The sequence below is a fragment of the Cervus elaphus genome, chromosome 28 (assembly GCF_910594005.1).
Source record: "Cervus elaphus chromosome 28, mCerEla1.1, whole genome shotgun sequence".
NCBI lineage: Eukaryota > Metazoa > Chordata > Mammalia > Artiodactyla > Cervidae > Cervus > Cervus elaphus.
Window position 1 is genome coordinate 63,037,185 of NC_057842.1, and position 23,187 is coordinate 63,060,371.

Consider the following 23,187-nt stretch of genomic DNA (forward strand, 5'->3'; position numbering starts at 1 on the left):
GGAGGAAGTCTGCAAAATTGTGGTCTGTGATCACAGGCTAAGATGTTATCTAACTGAAGCCAGAAACCAACTGTCTCCTGCTGTGATGTGTGAGTGTCTGTCAGTAACTAAAAATTTTTCTCAAGAAATATTGGATGTCATTTGAAAGGCATCCATTTCAGTGTCTTCCAGGGGTCAGGCAGGGGGAGAGTAGACCTCATGTAAGTTGGTGATACTGTTTTGTCATCGGATTTTAAATGACGCTTAGCTGTATTCAAGCTGGTCAGTGGTAAACCAGCTCACCTGTTCAGCAGAATGACCATAGCTTTGCATATCTTTTCAAATAGATGTTCTTGGGTAGACTTGAATTGTAACACTGAAATCTCTTGAACAACATTGTTTCCTTTTTCCTCTTTCATAGAATGCCAGGAAGATAAGTGTCAGTAGTATTTCCCACTGTTACTGATGGACCTTGCAGTTCAACATCACTTGGCTAATTCAAATTTGTTTGTTCTGCTGAGAGTTTCCATAAATGTTTGCTAAAAGTTATATTTGCATCAGTGCTACTTAGAATGGGAGCTAGTGCTCTCCCCGCCCCACCCCACCCCCCTATTATTTTTGAGAAACAGGATTTGGGCAAATAGAAGAATTATGAGCTGACACTACGTGGGTCTCACAGGAATACAGAAGCTTCATGTCACTTTCATGGGAACTTTGTTTTCCTAAATTCTACTATCCTCTCTCCATCCAAAAAGAAGATATTTTATATTAGAACAGAGGAATATTTTTAAGCTTCTGAAGATGTCTTTTAAATAATTACTTGACTTAACACCAATTCAATTACTCACAATATTGGCCACCCAATATTTTGATTCTAATACTTAGCTATAGTCCTGAGTTATTTTTGTGATAAGAACAATCACCATTTATGAAAAGTTTATGTGTCTTCATTTTAACTTTGACTTTGGCTTAAGTTTCTTTTTCCCCTTTTCTTTCTTTTTTTGCAGTCATAGAGTTGTTGGAATTTTGAGTCATATTTCTCACCATTTCTTGCCGAAGATAGTAGCATGTGAACAGTGTTAGAAAAGCAATTTATTATGTTCCAGAACAAATTCTCAGTTTTATTGTGTATTTCTCAAATTTACATTAAAACTCAAAGTAAGAGCTAGGAGACAAAATAGTAAAATTAGAAGGTAATGTGCATTTTGTTAAAAAATAGATCAAGATATTCTGCTTTTACAAAGAGAAAATGTACAGGAATCAGTTCATATTTCCATTGAGAACAGCATGATCTATAGCACCAAACTTCCATTTTTATAGATTGTAAATCCCAGCGTAGTTTACTGTCAACTTATGATCCTTGCAAATTCTGGTCTTGGTGCGTAACATTATAGCATTGCCCGTTGTTGTTGTTGCTCAGTCGATAAATTGTGTCTGACTCTTTGCAACCTCATGGACTGCAGCACAACAGGCTTCCCTGGCCTTCACTATCTCCTGAAGTAGGCTCAAACTCATGTTCACTGAGGCAGTGAAGCCATCCAACCATCTCATCCTCTGTTGTTGCCCCCTTCTCCTCCTGCCCTCAATCTTTCCCAGCATCAGGGTCTTTTCCAATGAGTTGGCTCTTTGCTTCAGCATTAGTCTTTCCAATGACTATTCAGGGTTGTTTTCCTCTAGGACTGACTGGTTTGATCTCCTTGATGTCCAGGGTAACCTCAAGAGTCTTCTCCAGCACGGCAATTTGAAAGCATCATTTCTTTGGCATTCACATTCTATATATGGTCCAGCTCTCTCGTCCGTATGTTACTACCAGAAAGACCATAGCGTTGACTACACTCACTGTAATATTGTACAGAAGAATCCGCTAATTCCTTGATTCCTCAGAGCTAACACTATAGAAAGGCTCCAGTATTCTTTGTTCACTGGGGTCTGCAAGGGAGAGAGGGAGAGAGATTGAGAGTGGGCTGAGGCTGGAGTGGGAGCTGAATCAAGGGCAGTGTTAGGAACTGAATTTGAAAAGACAACAGCGTGATCCATGCTTAAATCAATGCTCTGAAGAGTTTGGATTACCTGTGTGCTTTTAGGCAGGTGAAGGGCACTATCTTAGGATCAGTTCACTTTCCAGATGATATTGGCAAATCCTTTTACTTTTCTGAAATAGGTGCCATAATGCTTTCCCTATAGAACTGTAGAGAGAATGGATATGAAACCTCATGCTTGGGGCTTCCCTGGTGATCCAGGGGTTAAGACTTGATCTTCCAATGCAGGGGTATGAGTTCTGTCCCTGGTCCAGGAGCTAAGATCCCACATGCCTCAAGGCCAAAAAACCAAAAAATGTAAAAGAGAAGCACTATTGTAACAAGTTCAACAAAGATTTTAAAAATGATCTACATAAAAAAAATGTTTTTTAAAAAGCCAATGATTGTCTGCTTTTCTCACTCCCATTAATCATACAGTAGTTCTCATTACTTGATCAGATATAAATTGTCTCTTTATCTGAATGAAATCCCTTTCTTAAGGTTGTTCTGAAGAAGGTGAAGTCAGAAACATATGCAAAATAAAAAACTACACAAGCAAATGATCTTTAAGCTGGCACAACATAATGTTGCTCTAAAGGAAAAGACGTCAGTGTTTTATTTATGTATATGATTGTGCTAGTGGTAAAGAATCCGCCTGCCTATGCAGAAGACATAAGAGACACGGGTTCGATCCCTGGATAGGGAAGATCCCCTGGAGGAGGAAATGGCAACCCACTCCAGTACTGTTGCCTGGAGAATCCCCATTGATAGAAGGGCCTGGTGGGCTACAGTCTGTAGGATTGCCAGAAGTCGGACACGAATGGAGCAACTTAGCAATTGTAGCATATCACCTGAAAAAACAGTTTAAGAAGTTCATTGTGAAATATAAAGATTTGAAGGCAGTTTAGGAATATGGGATTCAGAGCTTGGAGTTGTAAAGAGACATTCTAAAATCTTAGCTCTGCCAGTGATGAATTTTATAAACTTGCCTGGGTTACTTCACTTATGGAATTTCTTTATCTGCCAAAATGAAATGAATACCTCACAGTGTTACCATCAGCATTAAATATATGTGAGTGTTGAAGGTGCTCAAAAGAATACCTAGCAGACAGACACAAGTACTCAATTAATGGTAGGTTTTCTTTTTAAAGTGGAAATTATTATTATTACTGATTTCAGTATGACAGATACTGTGAACAATGCTAACTCCAAGTTTTTCACACTTTTCTCCCTAATTGGTTAACTGAATGTGTGTTAGATAAATTACACCCCGCAGAGGAAAAGTACCAGAAGAAAGAGGAGAGACAAGACTGGGGTCCCATATCTCAGACCTTGGAGGAGAGGTTTTATTACAAGAGAGGGCAGTTGTTCTGGTTACCTATTACTGTGCATCACAGTACTGAAAAGCTTAGTGGGTAAAACAGAAAGTTACGATTATCTCTCAAGGTTCTGCAGGTGGATTGGGCTCAGTTGGGCAGTTTTTACTTAAATGTCTATTGAGTATGTTACACTACTGTTTCTGTTTTATGTTTTGGCTTCTCGGCTGCGAGGCATGTAGGATCTTAGCTCCCCAACCAGGGATCCACCCCGCAGCTCCTGCCCTGGAAGGCCAAGTCTTAACCACCAGGCCGGCAGGGCAGCCCTCGGGCAGTTCTTACCCTCCGCTTCTCACGCATCTGTGGTCTGACGGTGACTGCGGCCAGAGTCCTCCGAAGGCTTGCCGGGGCGGGTCATCCCGAGGGCTGCTTTACGCGTTACTTCTGGGCCTCTTTCTCTCCTCGTGGCGTCTCACTCTCCAGGGCTGGCCCACGCGGCTCACAGCCTTCTCGGAGCGGGGTGGTCTCCGCGTAGTAGCTCTTCCCACGTGGCAGCGGGCTCCTAAGACACGGGACGCAGGAACGCCCGGTCCGCGCAGGGCTACCGCCGCGACTGGCGCGGCGCTGGCCTGGGGTAAGGGGCTTCTCTCGGCGTGAGTAGTCTCAGAGCCCGCCTAGAGCGGTGGGGTACAAGGACACACACACCACTTTTGGATGTGGAAGTAGCAAGGTCACGCTGCAGAGTGAAGAGACAGAGAGAGATTTTTGTGTCCGTGTCTTGGGAAGTACACTTGCCATAGCGGAGGACACTTAGGGGTGATAAACGAAAAGGGAACTGCTTTTTGCAGTTCTGCTCTGTTTTTATCACAGGAAAATAATGCTTATAAAGCAGGGCGCTGGGAATGAGAAATCTACAATCTCAGGCCCGTATCACAGTTGAGAGACTTTAGGGCAACGTTTGTATGACTTAGTGCTTTTAAATGGAAATCATAGTTGGTATGCCAAATGCATGAAAATAGCTCAAATAAACATTAAAAAGTTTTCACAAATTTTAAAAGTTACAGGGAAGATTCTTATATTGCTACAATAGTGCTCTGTGTAAACCTGTTCTGGCTGCTGGATGTTTTACTTTTCTGTGTGATAAGTTGACACTAGTCAATGTTTTGTTCCTGATAGCATTTATAACTGCAATAACGTTGAATTAAAAAAAAAGAGTAGTTTTAAACAACAAATATTTGAATTTCTCATTTAAAACAGTATTTTTATGGTGCATAGAATTTGTCCTATCTAAATTTCTTGCTGATTTAGTTTGCAGACAAGTTAAAAAATGCTTATGTGCTAGAAAAGCCAGAAGGGTAATGGTAGAGCTAAGATTTTAATTACATAATTATGACAACAGTCTGAAGCGCCTTAATATAACAATTAAAGTAGAACGTGTACATCTTATTTTAAGCCCCTTAAATTTAGTCAGTTAAGAAAAGAAGCTTCTCACATACAGATGGCCAACAAACACATGAAAAGATGCTCAACATTGCTCATTATTAGAGAAATGCCAGTCAGAACTCCAATGAAGTATATATGTATGTACATTACTGTGTGTGGCGTAGATGGCAAGTGGGAATCTTCTGTATGGCACAGGAGCTCAGCTCAGGGCTCTGTGACCACCGAGAGGGGTGGGATGGGGCGGGAGGTGGGCAGGGGTTCCGGACTGAGGGATAAAAGACAAGGAGAGCATAATACGAAAAATAAAGAAAGGGAGCTTCTCAAAATATGACTGTTACAAGAGTGATCATAAAGGAATTGAAATTTTTATAATTCTATGAGCATTTCAATTCCCTTCTAAATACTGCCTGCTCTTTTCCTTTTTTAAAAAAATATTTAAAGGCCATCTTTTGTTCTCCTTGTTTTTACGGGAACCCCTGGTTTTTTTGTTTGCTTTGGTTTGATTTTGTTTACAAAGTATAGTTGTATACGGGGTACTTTATGTGTCTCTTGTCTCTGAGACCGCCCCTTTTTGTTCGCTCTTTCTCTTCATTTCATGTGGAAAGTAAGTGGAGTCCCTTTTAGGATTTTGCGAAGCCATAAAGCACTGTTAAGTAATTGATAAACAGAAATCCCATCCCAGACACCGCTGCAGAGCTCTATGACTTCACCGACTTTCCTCTGGATACTGGAGCAATTTGTGACCACAGTATTTGCAGCCTCTGTGGTTAGACTGGGGAAATGATGAGGACTGCTAAATAGAAGCTCCAGAACAAGTGTCAAAATGGTAAAATATCTGTTTACTACTGTGATGGCTTTTGTCCCCATGAAGCATGTGTTCTGTGTTCTCATTAGCTTTTCACCTCTCCGTTTTCCTGTCCCCAGCTTATCAAATGTTTCAACGTCTGCAAATTCGCCACTCTAATGCACAGTTACTCAGCTTTGTGTCTGGGTCAGGGAGCAGGACGCTTACCCATATTTGTGTCACTCATACTTGGCCCAGTGCCTGGTATGTAGCAGGTACTTACTCAGTCTTTAAATCTTTCAAAGGCTCAACTTGGACCTTAAATCTTGCGTTTCATAATGTTGAACTGTCAAATCATCCAAAGCTCAGGTTTTCATATATTAGGGAAAATATTAATTATCTGTATCAAAGAATGGATGAGGGGATTTGAGACAGATCTTGGGAGTATTAACCAGTGTCTCCTCATTCCATCCCCCCGACCTCTCAGCCATCCTTTGACCATCAGTGAATGCACTGCTGGGTTTCAAGGTCACTTTGGGGCCTAGGAGCAATTTCAATGTCTACTTGGAAGAACTGAGAACTTGGAGGATTATTGAGGTTTGGGGCTGCAGCGTGGAATTGCAAAATACACACACAGCTGGACCTGGGATTCAAAATCTGTTATAAGACCAGGGTAAAAAAGCACTCATTGAAACTAGAGCACATGAAGAAAGAAAATGAGAAGTCAAGGCTACTCAGGCTGAGCTTCCTGAGCCCTGAAGAAGCCGTCCAGCAAGAGACAGTGGTGGTCAGTTGATAGGAGGTCGAGGTGAGCCTGTTCGGGGATCCACTCCCTGGGAGTTGGTGGGATAAAGGATGGAGGATGCTGAACATTCCACTTACCCCTGCGACTGTCCACCTTCAGATCTTTCATCAAGGCCGAACTATTGCTATCCGCTGTTCCAGACACAGGTGGTGCTAGCGGTAAAGAACCCCCCTGCCAATGCAGGAGATGTGAAAAAAGCAGGTTTGATCCTTGGGTCAGGAAGACTCCCCTGGAGGAGGGCATGACAGGCCACTCCAATATTCTTGCCTGGAGAATCCCATGGACAGAGGAGCCTGGTGGGCTACAGTCCATAGAGTCACAAAGGGTCAGACATGACTGAAATGACCACACGGGCATGCACGTACCAGGCAAGATGTTGAAACTTACAGACCTCTCTTCAGTTTAACAAACATGTCGTGAATCCCTGTCTCGTGCCAGGCAGTGTGCTGGGGATTAAAGGCTTTTCTTTCAAGGGTCCCTTTCATTAGCGATCCTTCACGGAAGGCAGCCTATTTTCTTCTTCTTGGTTGTCAGCTGGGCTAGATGGGACTAATGAGGTGAAACCTTAGGTTAACCCTCTAGAAATCAGTTAGATTTAATCTGTTTTGTTAACACAGAATTATGCTTTTACTCCTAACCAGTCATCTCAAAAGTGTGCTATGAATCAGTTGCACCTCCCAGTATGAAGAGTATGGATGAGTCACCCCATCTATTACCACCTTCATAAAAATTGAAAACCTCACTCTCTGGCTGTGGGGGGTAGAAATGACAGCATCTTTGCAGATAAATAAAAGGCAGGATGTCATGTTGTACCAAAGACTTGTCATCTTGGAACAATCTTTTATATATGCTATGTACATATATATGTGTTCATGTACATACATGCATGTACAAACAAATATACACACATCCACACACATTACATATGTAAATATACACATGTAATATTTATGTATCTATGTACATTTAATTTGCCTTGAAGCCTTTTAATAATAGGATAGATAGACTAGGACAATAGATTTCTCAATCCTGGCACCTTAATTTATAAACACTTTTTTTTTTTTCTGATAAAAATAGAGTGGAGGAGCTGCAAAAAGAAGCCTTTTCATTGTTTATTGTCCCTAAGTTTTCACTGCTACGGCAGGTGAACTTTTCAAAAACGGCCACAAAAATGCATGCGGGCGTGCTAAGTCACTTCAGAGATTAGTATATCTGATTTAGATCAAGCATGTTTTGCAAAATCGCATAAATCCCAGCTGAACATAATTATTGTTCCTGCCCTGGATCTTAATGTTTTTTTAATATATCGTTTCGTAAAATGACTCCTGCCTGCAGCATATTTAACACTTACACATTCATATATTAGCCAGCTACAAATTTTATAGCCCAGTGAGACTACATTGTCTCTAATGAATTTATTATCTGAAAATATTTTATTTAACTAAACGTTTATTCTAAGTTGTCATTCAAGAGTTATCTTGCTCCTCAGGATGAATGACAGCTCTACACAAGAAAGCCTTGATTGATTTTATCACTGATCTAAAGTCCCAGTGGGGCTTCCCGGTTGGCGCTAGTGGTAAAGAACCTGCCTGCCAAAGGAGGAGACATAAGAGACATGGGTTTGATCCCCGGGTCGGGAAGATCCTCTGGAGGAAGGCATGGCCACCCACTCCAGTATTCTTGTCTGGAGAATCCCATGGACAGAGGAGCCTGGCGGGCTACAGTCCATGGGTTCACAAAATATTGAACAGGACTGAAGCGACTTAGCATGTGTGCACACAGTCATGGTACAACAAGACTGCATCTACTCTAGGCCTGTGCTAGAAAGGGGGTGGGTTGGGGGTCACAGTTTTTACCCTTAAGAAGCTTTACATGGATGGAAAGACAAACGTATGTAACTGGCTAGTATTCAGGACAGACTGAGAAACTTTATCTAAAAATCATAAGCAAAAGTATAGGTAAATGCAGTGGAGAGTTATTTATTCTGCCTTTGAGGTAGGATGAAACCTTCATCATGAAGCTGGTGGCCGGCAGCTCCTTAAACTAAGTCTGAGGTGGATGGGCTAAGAAACGGGAGAAAGGCCTTACAGGTCAAGTTGAGCACACACACGTTTCCTTGGCCTCATGTTATTTTGATGGGGCAGGAGGGGAGGGCATGTTGAGTGGATGTTGAGATGGACTGTGGCGTTGGACGTCTAGAGTCTGTGATGCCTGCAGTGTCCTCACTCAGAATATGGAGAGGCTGAGATTAGTATATCTGATTTAGATCAAGCATTTTTTGCAAAATCGCATAAATCCCAGCTGAACATAATTATTGTTCCTGCCCTGGATCTTAATGTTTTTCTTCCAAATTCCCAAACAGAAAGACCTCAGGGTGATTAGACTGATGAAAATGTTTGTTAAAATGTTTTCAGAAACACCTAGAATTTGAGAGTTAATCCCTTTTTGCTTGGTTAATCTCATCTCTTTTTAAAATGAAGACAAAGCCATTTCTGTTATTAAAAGCTGAAGCTATGGTGACTTGGTTCTGCTTTTTAAATCTTCTCCTCAGCATAAAGCAAAGCCTAAAATGTGCAGCAGCGCTATGCTCTCGCTTTCTGCCATCTTGTTATAAGCGCTTCTCTCTGAATTAATTCTGATATAATTGTTCGCTGCATAATGCTGAATTTTCATAATATATGAGCTGCAATATCAAAGCATGAAAATGATACTAGTTTAAAAAGGAAACCCATTGCAATTCTGATATTTTCCCTGTGACTTTGTATATCACTTAAGAAATTGTTCTCAAACTTTTGAATCTTAGAAACAGTTTAAGATCTTAAAAATTATTGAAGAGCTCAAAGAATTTTTTAATGAACTTATATTTATTAATAGTTTTTGATTTAGAGATTATGTTATGAGTTTTAGAATATTCATTCAATTAAAAACAACTTAAAAAACATGTTAGCATAGATAAAATATATTTATTAAAAAATGACAATTTCCAAAACAAAAAAGTCAGCGGGAAGAATGGAATTGTTTTACCTTTAAGCAAAAATTTAAACAGCACTGAGCTAATAGAATACAGCTACATTCTCACCTGCTTCTTTATGCTCTCTGTTACAGTATTGTGTATTATATGGCCTCTAGAATATTTCACTGAACACTCATGAGGGGTAAGGGTGAAAAACCGAAACAACATCTTGGTATTGTGAAAATAATTTTGACCTCCCAGACCCACTGAAAGTCTTTAGGATCCTCAGATCACTTGTTGAGAGCCACTGACTTAGGACAATATTTATTCAGTGTTAATCATGGATGAAGAGAAATAAAACCCCTAAATACTAGGCGTAAGTATATAGATTAGGTAGAAATAATGACATACATATGTTTTAGCCTTACCAATGTGTACATAGTCTGCTTTCTGTTTTATAAACTGTTAGTTCTGCTGTCTGACAAATTATTCTTATAAGATGTATGGGTTTATATAAACATCTGGCAAAAACATGGTCTTATTATGTCAGTCCACATGAAAAATAGCCACAAGTTTTGAATCATGTGAAATTTTAAGACTCATTCTGAAATGTCTTTTTTTTTTTAAAAGAAACTTTTGGTTTTGATAAATTATAGATTTAGAGGAAGTTGCAGAAAAATAGATGGGGAAGTCCTGAGTGCTCTTAGCTAGCTCCCCAGGAGCCCTTCCCAGGTGGCTCAGTGGGTGAAGAACCTGCCTTTCCATGCAGGAGACGAGGGTCTGAGCCCTGGGTTAGGGAGATCCCCTGGAGGAGGAAATGGCAACCCACTCCAGTATTCTTGCCTGACAAATCCCACGAGCAGAGGCGCCTGGCAGGTCCATGGGGTCTCAAAGGGTCAGACACAATTGAACCAGTGAGCACACACACCACAAACCCCGCGATAGTACCTTCCGTAAGGACAGGACGAAGGGGCAGCCAGGAAACTGCCGTTGGTGCAGCCCGCAGTTGATCTGGATTTCATCAGTGCTGTGTGTGTTTCTCTGCAGGTTCACCCCGAGTGTATTTTAGTGTATCCCTGTCACAATCAAGATGAAGAGCTCTTCCGTCGCCACAGGCTCCCTGATGCCATCTCTGTATGGCCACACTTATCTACTCCCATCAACTCCCTCTCCAATACTAACTCCTCAAAACTGTTCATCTATTCTCCACCTCTATGCTTTTATTATTTCAAAAGTGTTATATAAATGGAATCATGCAGTATGCAGCCTTCACTCGGCATGATACCCTTGAGATCCATCCAAGTTGCATGTCTATCAATAATGTGTTCCTTTTTGCTGCCACACCACGTTCTCGTTTGCGTAACCAACCATTCCTCTCCATCCACCGGAGGGCATCTGGATCATTTGAGTTTGGGGCTGTTATAAGTAAAGCTGCTCTGAACTTCTGTGTACAAATTTTACCTGAACATAGTATGCATTTCTCTGAGACAAATGCCCAAGTGTAACTGTTGGGCTAACATGGTAAGTACGTGTATGGTTTTATAAGAAACTTCCAAACTATTTTCCACAGAGGTTGTACCATTTTATATTTCCAACCAGCAAAGTTTGAATTATCCTGTTTCTTTGCATCCACTTGATGTTATTTTTATTTTATCTGTTAGGTATGTAATATCTCATTGTGGTTTTAATTCCCATGTCCCTAATGGTTGATGTAGAATATTTTAAATGTGCTAATTTGCCTTCTATATGGGCTTCTCTAGTAGCTCAGCTGGTAAAGAATCTGCCTGCAATGCAGGAGACTGTTTCAATTCCTGAGTTGGGAAGATCCCCTGGAGAAGGGATAGGCTGCCCACTCCAGTATTCTCGGGATTCCCTTGGGGCTCAGCTGGTAAAGAATCTGCCAGCAATGTGGGAGACCTGGGTTTGATCCCTGGGTTCTATATATCTTTTCCAGGGCAATGCCCATTTTCCAATTGGATTTTTTTTTCTACTGACTTTTGAGAGTTCTTTATATATTCCAAATGCTAGTCCTTTGTTAGATAAGCAGCTTGCAAATGTTTTCTCCAAGTGTGTATCCTGTAGTTTCGTCCTCTTTGAGAATTAACTCATAATTTAGATGAGGTCCAATATATCAATTTTCTTTTTATAAGTTTTTTTTTGTCTACTCTAAAAACTCTTCACCTAGACCCTGACCCCCCAGTTTTTTTCCTGATAATTTTATGTTTTCACATTTTACAGTTAAATGGATGGTCCATTTTGAATTAGTTTTCTTTTTTTAACTTTTTGAAAACAATTATTTTTAATTGGAGGATAATTGCTTTACAATGTTGTGTTGGTTTCTGCTGCCCAAGAACATGAATCAGCTACAAGAACACACGTATTCCTTCCCTCTTGAGCCTTCCTCCCCCCACCCCAGGGAATTAATGGTCATCTAAGGTGTGAGATTTACATTGAGGTGTTTTGTTTATATGTCCTGCTTTTGCATTTGTTTTGCCTATGGATGTCCAATTGTTTTAGCAGCCATTGTTGGAAAAGTCGAACTCCTCTGTTAAATTGCTCTGACATCTTTGTCAAAAGCCACCTGGGCATATTTGTGTAGAGTCTGTGTTTTGGTTCTCTGTTCTGTCCCATTGGTCCAGGTATCTGTCCTCCTGCTAATATCATGCTATTCTGATTACTGCAGTTGCGTTATAACATCGTAAGACTCAACGCTTAACCAGGAAGTCTGTCTCCTCCCTCTGTGTTTCTGAAATTGCTTCACCTGTCCCAGATCCTTCGCCATTCAGTAATCATTAACTTCTCTGTGTGTACAAAAGCTGTGCTAGGATTTTGATGGACATTTCACTAAGCATAGAGATCAGTTTGAAGAGAACTGACATCTTTACTATGTCGAGTCTTCCAATCCATGAACATGATTTGTCTCTCCATTTATTTAGGTCTTCTTTGATTTACTTCATCGATACTTTGTAATTTTCAGCGTACAAGTCTTGTTCATATTTCATTAGATTTATACTTAAGTATTTTATTTTCTTTGGAGTGAGTATAAATAGTATTTGTGTTTTAATTCATTTCCACATTATTGTTTTTAGTATATAGGCATGTAGTTGATTTTTGTATGTTGTTCTTGTCATTCAATCTTGCTTCCTGAACTCACTAATTAATTCCAGGACCTTTTTTGTAGGTTCCTTGTTTTGTTTTTTTAAATGCAGATGATCATATCATCTCTAAATAGGGACAGTTTTACTTCTTCCTTTTAAATTTGTGGTTATGAGCTGGCTAGAATGTCTAGTACTATATTGAATAAGAGTGATGAGGATGGGCACCCTCACTGTGTTTCTGAGCTTCAGAGGAAAGCATTAGGTTTTTCACTTTAAGTATGATATGATCTGTAGGTTACCTGTAGGTTTTTATAAATGCTCTTTATCCAGTCTTTATCAAGTTGAGAAAACTGTTTTGGTTCTTGTTTGCTGAGAGTCTTTGTTGTGAAAGAGTACTGGAGTTTGTCAAAAGCTTTCCTGTGTCAATTGCTATAATCATATGGTCCTTTTCTTTATTCTTTTGATATGGTGGATTACAATTGAGTGATTTTCAAATATTGAACCAGTCTTGACTATTGCGAATTATTTCCAGTTGGTTGTGTTGAATAATTTTTCTTATACATTACTGTATTCAATTTGCTATTATTTTGTTTAGGATTTTCCCATCTAAATATGAGATAAAAAAATAAATTTCATGAGATGTACCAATCTCTTGTTTTCTTTCTTTGTTCTGTATATTTCTGGCTTTTGTGTCAGGGTAATCCTGGCCTCATAAATTGAGTTGGGAACTGTTCCCTCTTCCATTTTATAAAAGTGATTCTGTAAAATTGGTGTTAATTCTTTAAGTGTTCTGAATTGTATTTTCACAGGTAATTGATTCTCTGTCTCTTATCTTTCATGGTTTGAACATAAGCTCTTTAAATAAACAAGGATAAAAATCTGCCCCTTTTATCTTACACAAGATTTTTCTAAAACATGTAGAGATAAAACCCAATTCTTTTTTTTTAATTTTTAAATATTTTATTGAAACATAGTTGATTTACAATATTGTATTAACTCCTGCTCTATATCAAAGTGACTCAGTTATACCTACATGTACATTCTTTTCTATATTTGTTCCTATTTTAATTTTATTTATTTTTTCATTTATTTTTTTTAGTTGGAGGCTAATTACTTTACAATATTGTAGTGGCTTTGTCATACATTGACATGAATCAGCCATGGATTTACATGTATTCCCCATCCCGATCCCCCCTCCCACCTCCCTCTCCACCCGATTCCTTCTGGGTCTTCCCAGTGCACCAGGCCCGAGCACTTGTCTCATGCATCCAACCTGGGCTGGTGATCTGTTTCACCCTTGTTAATATACATGTTTCAATGCTGTTCTCTTGAAACATCCCACCCTCGCCTTCTCCCACAGAGTCCAAAAGTCTGTTCTGTACATCTGTGTCTCTTTTTCTGTTTTGCATATAGGGTTATCATTACCATCTTTCTAAATTCCATATATATGCGTTAGTATACTGTAGTGGTCTTTATCTTTCTGGCTTACTTCACTCTGTATAATGGGCTCCAGTTTCATCCATCTCATTAGAACTGATTCAAATGAATTCTTTTTAACGGCTGAGTAATATTCCATGGTGTATATGTACCACAGCTTCCTTATCCATTCGTCTGCTGATGGGCATCTAGGTTGCTTCCATGTCCTGGCTATTATAAACAGTGCTGCGATGAACATTGGGGTGCACGTGTCTCTTTCAGATCTGGTTTCCTCGGTGTGTATGCCCAGAAGTGGGATTGCTGGGTCATATGGCAGTTCTATTTCCAGAAGATTTCTTAAAAAACCCAATTCTTAAATGCAGTTAATATCTGGATGTGATTAATCATTCAGCTGACCTTACTTAACATGATCTCATGCATTCAGAATGCTCAGGTAAAGCTGTGCTACAGGTATAAATAAGTTAGGAAGTGCATTTAGGAAAGCTTTGATTAATCTACCTGCTGTCTATTCTTGCCACATTGTTGGATTAGCATTTACTTTGCAATTCATAACTAACTTTACAACTCAGCCTACCCCCAGTGAATAAAAAACGAGAGAGGCATTGTCATTTCCTTCTGTTCTCCAACGTGGAACTGGGAAGGATGGGCTCAGATACTGTTTATTTTATAAATCATAGTTAAGCTTGTCTATTTATTCATCCATCTATCCATCTTATAGATATCCTTAGATATTATCTATTGAAGTTTCATATTTTATAAATAAGGTAATTAAAGATTCCTAACAGGACGTTAAGATTTTGGAAACAGAATTTCTTTTTGTTATCATTATGCCTGGTTATACTGGTTGATATAAGAAATGAGAAGAGTCAATTCTCTACCCCTTTCCTAAAGAGAAATTGCTTTTTTATATGTGGTTTTCAAGTGTATCGGGAGCTGTAGGCCAAGGAGTCAAGACATTGATGACTTAGTTGCAGCAATGTTAAAACTACTGGGTGTGGTTACGCCTGTTAAGTCAATTTTATAGTAACTTTTTTCTCCTATGTCTGTTTTGCAGAAGAGCCATGGATTACTGCAGAAAATATGCAGCTGTCATTCTGGCCGTATTGTCTCTGTTTCTGCAGATTCTCCATTCCTTTCCTGATGGAGAGTTTATGATGCAGGGTGTGTGACCAAACTTGAGTTTGCAGTAACAGGAAAGCACACATTTCTAGACGCACATCAGTAACTCCATTAATTACATTTGTACCTCCTTTCAAATGTGATAAATCTTTGCCATTGGGTGTGTATCGAGGCACTTTTAGATTGTGAACATTAAATGAGTTTCCAAAAATGTACAGTGAAAATGTTATGTTACATGTCCATTTAAATAGCAGCTTGCACATTTCCATCTGAAATAGATTCCTGATTATTCTTTATCTGAGTTTTGCAAGCAAAAACTGCTCCTTATTCAGTTTAGCTTGTTGGTTTTTTTTTTTGCATTTCTCCCAGAAGATTTGGGATTTTTTTAACATTGCCTTTGTAGATGAATTTTCATATCAGTTAACAAGTTAGAAAACAAAATCACTTTATGCAGTAAATTTTTTGCTCTATTTTCTGAAAAATCTCGTATAGTAGCTGATACCACCCCATCTGCTATGAAACTATGAGCTACTATTTGTGATGGTTTTTCTCCAGACAAGTGGTAATATTTTAACCTCTGTTCCCAAGTGCAGATGCCAGATCTAGTAGCAGGCTGTCCCACTCACCAAGCTTTCTTGATTCTGACAAGTGTTCCTCTGTCAATATTTGGAGTTTCTATGGGAGAAAGAAATAGTAGATTCTAAAGTGCAAACTATTTTGCCTCTGGGCAAAACTCTTCTTTTGGATGAGCGTGGTGTTTTCATCTGTCTAGTCTTGCCTTCCCTACAGACATTCTATCAGCACTGGAAGTGCGAAGTCATTCCTAAAGAATCTTCTACCACTGAGATGTCCATGCCCAGCTGCAAAATTATTTTCCTGTGAAAATAACTGTAGTCAGGACAAACAGATATTGTGTATGAAGGTGAACATACAACCAAAAAGTATTTATTTATTTTAATTTCCAATAGAAGAAAAGAATATTTGTTGTCTTGTAATAAGGAATAATTCATAGTTTTTTAAAATTCTTTTTGGATTATTTCCCTCTTAGCCTTTTTCTTTCTTTCTCTTTTTTTTCTTTCTCTCTCTCTCTCTTAAACTTTTGTTTTTTGGTGCTAGGTTGTCCTGAATGCAAGCTAAAGGAAAACAAATACTTCTCCAAGCCAGACGCTCCAATCTATCAGTGCATGGGCTGCTGCTTCTCCAGGGCATACCCCACTCCAGCGAGGTCTAAGAAGACAATGTTGGTCCCCAAGAACATCACCTCGGAAGCCACATGCTGTGTGGCCAAAGCGTTTACCAAGGTGAGGACTTAAAGGGCCTCAGAAACTTTCTAACAGTTCAACCAGAGAAATGTCCTCACAGCACATCCATGGGCTTCACGCCGGAGGTAGCTGATGACCAGTCCTTCAATGGGCATTTGTAGAGCGAAGGGCTGAGCTTGTCCGCTTGAATCAAGATAGTCAGCAGCCTTCTGGACACAGGCTGGATCTATCCAGAATGAAGAAAGTGGACAGAAGTGATAGGGGCAGGTTGGGAGAGAACATAGAATACTTACACAGTGCACATTGAAACTTTCAGAATGAAAATATCAGCTGAAAAGGAGACTATGCAAATATAGCAAGCATCTCTTTTTTAAAGGACTTATTTGTTTGTGTGGCTGCACAGGGTCTTGGCTGCAGCACTCAGTCTGTGGGAACTTTAGTTGTGGCGGCGGGATCTAGTTCTCTGACAGGGCTGGGAACCTGGGCCCCCTGCCAGGCACTGGGCCAGCACAGAAGTCCCACGTAGCAATCATCTACTCAGTTCAGCTGGCCAGAGACAAGTTCACCGAACAGTTTTCAATTTTGCTAGCCTGCCTGTCTATCCGCCTGCATCTATCTATCATCTATCTTTTTTCCCTCCCCTTTAGGCCACAGTGATGGGAAACGTCAGAGTGGAGAACCACACGGACTGCCACTGCAGTACTTGTTATTATCACAAATCTTAGAGGGTTTGCAATGGGCCGTGTTGGTGATGGCTGATTTGCCCAAAAGGAAAGCTAATTTGTCCAGTGTCTACGGCTTTGTGAGATAAAACCCTCCTTTTCCTTGCCATACCGCTTTTAACCTGCTTTGAGAATGTACTGCAGCTTCATTGCTTTTCTCCTTACCCTACAATATAATCAGCAGCCTCGATCTTTTCATTTGGAATGAAATATGGCATTTAGCATGACCATAAAAAGCTGGTTCCACTGGAAATAAAGTCTTTTAAATCATCACTCTGTCGCTGAATTCTAATTTTTTCTGAAAAGTCTCAAGCCAGTTACTTTTGATAGGATTAATGGAAGGGAGTAAGCTGGTGGGTGAGCTGGGTTCCCATGTAGTCAATGGCCTAATACTGGAGAATCTTATTCTAACCAAGCCTTCCAGAGCAAGCTGTGAGCCCCTCAGACAGTGGGCTACTCATGAGACAATCCATTGGGGTGAAGGAAGAAAACATAACTTCTATTTCTATTCATTTGCACATTGTCTTTAGATGTGCAAATAGAGTTTTGTAGTAGTGTGAGTTTTATAGAAGTTTTATAGAAGTACAGATACATTAAAAAATAGAACTGATAACAGATAAGGCTTTAAAAAAACTTCATTCATCACCAATTTGTCAAGATTCCATTTCAAAGTGAAAAACCAATTTCTAAGAGGTTGGTAAATACACCAGATGGCAGGGTGAAAAATTAAAGTGTGTGCATGTACCTTTAAAGAATCACTGAAACACACACACATTACTTAACTTGTTCATTCATTTATTTACATATGGTCTTGGGTGTATAAAATTTATAAATAAACACATATGTGGATATTGGGGATGTTTGGTCACAAGCTTTTTTACTGAAAATTTTCAATTAAAAAAAAAAGGAAGAACACTGTTCTAAGATTTGGTAAAGCCAAAATCGTCTCTAGTCTGAAGTTGCTTCACTGGCTTATGCCTGACCGTAGTTCCTGGCAGCCAGGTTATAACCAAACAGTGGCTAGGGTAAGGATAACATCCTCTACCATTCCATTTTACATCCAGATGGGAATGAGCAAGTTATGAACAAAGAATTAGCTGGGTGCTCACTGGGGACCTGGAGGCCAACCAAGCACTTGTTCTTAGCTCTGTCCAAATGCTTAGGAGTAGTGCCAGGCTTCAAAACCACATTTATTGCACATTTATACTCATAAACAGAGATAGACCATGGTTTTTACCCACTAAATTATATTAGCTATGGTAGAGATCAAAGCCACCCAAAAGTTCAATTCCTAAAGGAGCCAGAATTTAAAAAAAAAAAAATCACACTGGTTACAGCTGAGGCTTTCAAAAAAAATTCATTCATCACCAGTTTGTCAAGATCCCATTTCCGAGTGAAAAATCAATTTCTAACAGGTTGGTAAAAACACCAGGTGTTAGGATGAAAAATTAAAATGAGCACATGCACTTTTAAAGAAACAGTGAAATGCAAACACATTAGCTTATTCATTTGCTTATTTATTATACATTTATTTAATGTCCAATAAGTGCTGGCCTGTGGTTAGACGTTGGAAGTTCAGAGATATCAGGATTCTCTGGAAGGTAAGATCGAGAAAACAAAATGCAGCTTAACTTAAGGAAACAATGGTGCTGATCATGGGCTCATTCAAACATTTAACTGATATTCACTGAGAATCTACACGCGTCAGGTCTTCAGAGCTTGTTTGGAGGATACAGCAGGAGAAGAAAGCTAGGGATCCACCATTGACTGGAGAGCTCCTGTCCATCTGGGGGTCATCCTATTGAACAGATGAGAAGGAATGAGTAATGAAAGAGGAACTGAACATCCCCATGGCCATTCAGGGCAGCCAAATCTGCCCTGGAGAGCACTACAGTAAGATACAGACGCTGCCCTGAAACAATCCACAGTCAGGTAGGGAGGCGAGGCATAGCAAAGAATTAAGATCAAGTGAGACACAAATTGGGCTTCCCAGTGGCTCGAGCGGTAAAGAACCTGGCTGCCAGGAGACATTAAGAGATGTGGGTCCTATCTTTGTGTCGGAAGGAGCCCCTGGAGGAGGGCATGGCAACTCACTCCAGGATTCTTGCCTGGAGAATTCCGTGGACAGAGGAGACTGGTGTGCCATGGTCTATAGTCACATAGGGTCACAGATCAGACACAGTTGAAGCTCTGAGCTTGCAGCAAGCGCGCACAGTATGCAAATCAGGTGCTCTGCGACCACCTAGAGGGGTGGGAGGCGGGTTCAAGAGGGAGGGGGTGTATACACCCATGGCTGATTCATGCTGATGCACGGCAGAAAGCAACACAGTACTGTAAAGCAGTTATTCTACAAATAAAAGCGCATTAAAAGTAAAGATCAAGTGAGATGATGCTATGGAAAACGTACGGATTTGGGGGGCATTCAGTGAGGGATAGTGAACTCAGTCTCCAGTGGAGTTCATCATGGAGAGCGTCACAGGAAAGGTGATACTTGAGTTGGATCTAGAGGATAAGCAGATGGACGGGGGGAAGGGTGTGGTCTGGTTGAGGAAACAGCATACGTAACCAGGACACAGGGAACCGTCCTGAGACGGGAGCCAGTGTGCTGGTCAGAGTGAGGAGCGGCTCAGTGCCTGGACTTTACGGAGCCAGGTGGAGGCCTGGAGCTGCAGAGACAGATGGACACCTGTAGGCAAGTCATGCAAATAACATGCAAAGAAATGGACATTCCAGCTCGGACCCATGCTTCTCAAACTAGCGGGCTTCAAAGTTCTGCCAGCCGTAGGATTAAACATGAGCCTTTCTATAGATCAATTTTGCTTGAAGATTTGGGGACATCTTATTTTAATTTCAAAACAAAAGCAGAGATGTTATAGAGTAGAATGCAAAATTGACAAAATGAGTTTAAAAAGTGGGCCTTGACAAGAAACTTCACATTGTGGGTGGGGCCTTCTGGACTCTGGAAGACCCCACCTGTGGACTTGTGGACCTGTGCTCTTGTGACCCTTCCCAAACCTCCTGGGGGCTGGTTCACTCTTCTTGCATTAGGCGTACTTAAGTGGAGGAGTTTGAGAAGTGCTATTAAAGGAAAGTTATGACCAACCTAGACAGCATATTAAAAAGCAGAGACATTACTTTGCCAACAAAGGTCCATCTAGTCAAGGCTATGATTCTTCGATTGGTCATGTATGGATGTGAGAGTTGGACTGTGAAGAAAGCTGAGCGCTGAAAAATTTATGCTTTTAAACTGTGGTGTTGGAGAACACTCTTGAGGGTCCCTTGGACTGCAAGGAGATCCAACCAGTTCATCCTAAAGGAGATCAGTCCTGAGTGTTCATTGGAAGGACTGATGCTGAAGCTGAAACTCTAATACTTTGGCCACCTCATGCGAACAGCTGACTCGTTGGAAAAGACCCTGATGCTGGGAGGGATTGGGGGCAGGAGGAGAAGGGGACAACAGAGGATGAGATGGCTGGATGGCATCACCAACTCGATGGACATGGGTTTGAGTAAACTCCGGGAGTTGGTGATGGACAGGGAGGCCTGGCGTGCTGCGATTCATGGGGTCGCAAAAAGTCGGACACGACTGAGTTAATTAAAGGAATAATAGGTCCCACTTTGCACTTTAGAAAACTCATTCTGGCAGCAAGTAAAGGGTGATTTGAGAAAGTGAGAGACTGGTCACAGGATCGTGAGTCAGGGCCTTCAACAAACTGTCTCGGCAAGAGGTGGTGGTGGCCTGCTGGCAGGGCGGGTGAGGGTAAGAGGTGGGGACAGAATTGGGAGAAATTAGGAGAAAATGAAGAGGTGATTGTGGGTGTGACTCCTGACTTCTTGGATCACTGATGACTGTTCCCCAAACTGGGAAATAAAAAAGGTCTGTGTGGCAGCAGAGAGGAGAAACGACAGTTCCGACTGGGACAGGCCGGGTTGAGCTGTCCAAGGGTACTGGGTCAGCGTGTCTAACAGGACCATGAGTAGCGCTAGACACAGCTTAGGAAAGCCCTCCAGCCAGCAGCAGTAGCCTTGAGCATCGCCTGTGGTCAGGGGTATCAACACCACAGGGGTGGGGAGGATTGCTCGGGAGGGTGTGAGGGCATGAAGAGGGGAAGATGCTGGACCACCTAGGATAGATTGTGGCCCAGCCTGGCTAAGAGAGTGGGCTGTGACGTCTTTGTTGCTTTCAGTCGCTCAGTTGTTTCCAGCTCTTTGAGATCCCACGGACTGCAGCACGGGAGGCTTCCTTGTCGTTCACCATCTCCCGGAGCTTGCTCAAAATCATGTCTACTGAGTCTGTGGTGTCATCCAACCATCTCGTCCTCGGTTGTCCCCTTCTCCTCCTGCCTTCAATCTTTCCCAGCAGGGGACAGTCAATTAGAAAGCTGTGGTATGAGCCCTCTAGAGAAAAGTTGATCATGTCAGATGGAGAAGTAACGAGGAGGCCGAGAGGCAGGCAAGGAGACTGGAAATCTTGTTTCAAGCCCATCTGAAAAGTGCCTAAAAGTCACCTGAAGGGAAGAAGGATCACATGTTTGAGGGGTGCTTCTTTCAAGCCAACGTCTCCAAGATTCACCTCAGCCAGAGAGTTGCCCCCAATTCTCCTGTTTTGAGTTTCTTTTCTCATGGTTAAGCATGGGATCCCAGGCACCCCCATCTTCAGCGACAACGCGTCTGACTGAGGCTCCACAGCTGACAGTTAACGCCAAGAACGCGATGACTGGAGCAGGACCAGGTCCGTCTGCACTGCGGGCCCTGGATCTGTTTACCAGGGGAGGGGTGTTGGGCAGGACAGTCAGAGGAGGAAACAGAGAAGCAAGATGTCTACGACTTTGTAGCTGTGTGGAGAACTGACAGTGAGTAGAACCAGGGCCGGGGGAGCCTGGGGGGCTGCCGTCCATGGGGTCGCATGGAGTCGGACACGACTGACCCGACTTAGCAGCCGCGGCGGCAGCAACTCCTGTGTGATTACAGGCGCTCACTGTGGACTAGGGCTCAGGACGAGGCCCGAAAACCCAGATGGCTCCTGTCCGCCTCCTGGGAGTGAGGGCAAAGGGCGGATAGGGATGGGACAGCAAGGGGTAGACGGAAGGGAAGAGCAAGAAGAATGGAAAAAGTCGAGTGAGGAAAAACACGCAAGAGGGACTTCCGTGGCGGTGCAGTGGGAAAGAGTCTGCTGCCAAGGCCGGTTCAATCCCTGGTCCGGGAAAATCCCACGAGCCGCAGCTGTGGAAGCCCGCGCTCCCCGAGCCTGCGCTTTGCAGCAAGAGGAGCCGCTGTGACGAGCAGCCCGGGCTCTGAAACGGAGCGCAGGCCCTGCTCACCGCGACTGGAGAGAGCCTGCACGCGGCACCGAGGACCCTGTGCAGCCGAAAGCTGTTTAAAAGATGTGTCCCCGAGCCTGCGCTTTGCAGCAAGAGGAGCCGCTGTGACGAGCAGCCCGGGCTCTGAAACGGAGCGCAGGCCCTGCTCACCGCGACTGGAGAGAGCCTGCACGCGGCACCGAGGACCCTGTGCAGCCGAAAACTGTTTAAAAGATGTGTAAGAGGCGGGCAGGAGACGTGAGAAGCACCGATGGAGGAGTCTGTGGCCTCAGACGCGGCTGAACTGGGTTAAAGAAGAAAGAAAAAGCCGTAAGTCTACGTGCTCCCACTGCGTCCTCCAGCCACCACCAGAATCTAAACAACTGCCTACAGTCAAGACCTCTAGTCTGCAGAAAGCCTGTGCGTGAATGAAGAAAGTGCCTCTCTGGGCAGGCAGAGCATTTTTTAAAAATTGAAATATAGTTGATTGATCATGTGTTATTTTCAGGTGTATAGCAAAGTGATTCAGTGTTGTACATATATAAATAAAATATATATTCTTCAGAACCTTTTCCCTCATATGTTATTACAGAGTACTGAGTTTAGTTCCCTGTGGTACACAGTGGGTCCTTGTTGCTTATTTATTTTATATAGAGCAATGTGTAAATTGGAGAAGGCAATGGCACCCCACTCCAGTACTCTTGCCTGGAAAATCCCATGGACGGAGGAGCCTGGTGGGCTGCAGTCCATGGGGTCGCTAAGAGTCGGACATGACTGAGCGGCTTCACTTTCCCTTTTCACTTTCTTGCATTGGAGAAGGAAATGGCAACCCACTGCAGTGTTCTTGCCTGGAGAATCCCAGGGACGGGGGAGCCTGGTGGGCTGCTGTCTATGGGGTCGCACAGAGTCGGACACGACTGAAGCGACTTAGCAGAAGCAGCAGTGTGTATA

General features: G+C 41.9%; 1 protein-coding gene and 1 long non-coding RNA gene across 3 annotated transcripts in view; one reads left to right on the forward strand and one right to left on the reverse strand.

The window, feature by feature from the left end:
- Positions 1 to 17,209, forward strand: part of CGA (glycoprotein hormones, alpha polypeptide) — a 69,563-nt gene extending 52,354 nt beyond the window's left edge. For both annotated transcript variants that reach the window (XM_043890550.1, XM_043890551.1), the window contains exons 2-4: positions 14,888 to 14,994; positions 16,069 to 16,253; positions 16,862 to 17,209. In XM_043890550.1, coding sequence (XP_043746485.1) covers positions 14,888 to 14,994; positions 16,069 to 16,253; positions 16,862 to 16,939 — 370 coding nt within the window. In that variant the 3' untranslated portion in view covers positions 16,940 to 17,209. The remainder of the gene's footprint in view (positions 1 to 14,887; positions 14,995 to 16,068; positions 16,254 to 16,861) is intronic.
- Positions 17,210 to 19,003: 1,794 nt separating this feature from the next.
- LOC122685394 lies at positions 19,004 to 23,171 on the reverse strand. Its single transcript, XR_006338370.1, has 3 exons — positions 23,155 to 23,171; positions 22,923 to 23,010; positions 19,004 to 19,025 (listed from the first exon to the last, which is right to left on the reverse strand). It is a non-coding gene; the product is annotated as an uncharacterized LOC122685394 (long non-coding RNA).
- Positions 23,172 to 23,187: the final 16 nt, after the last annotated feature.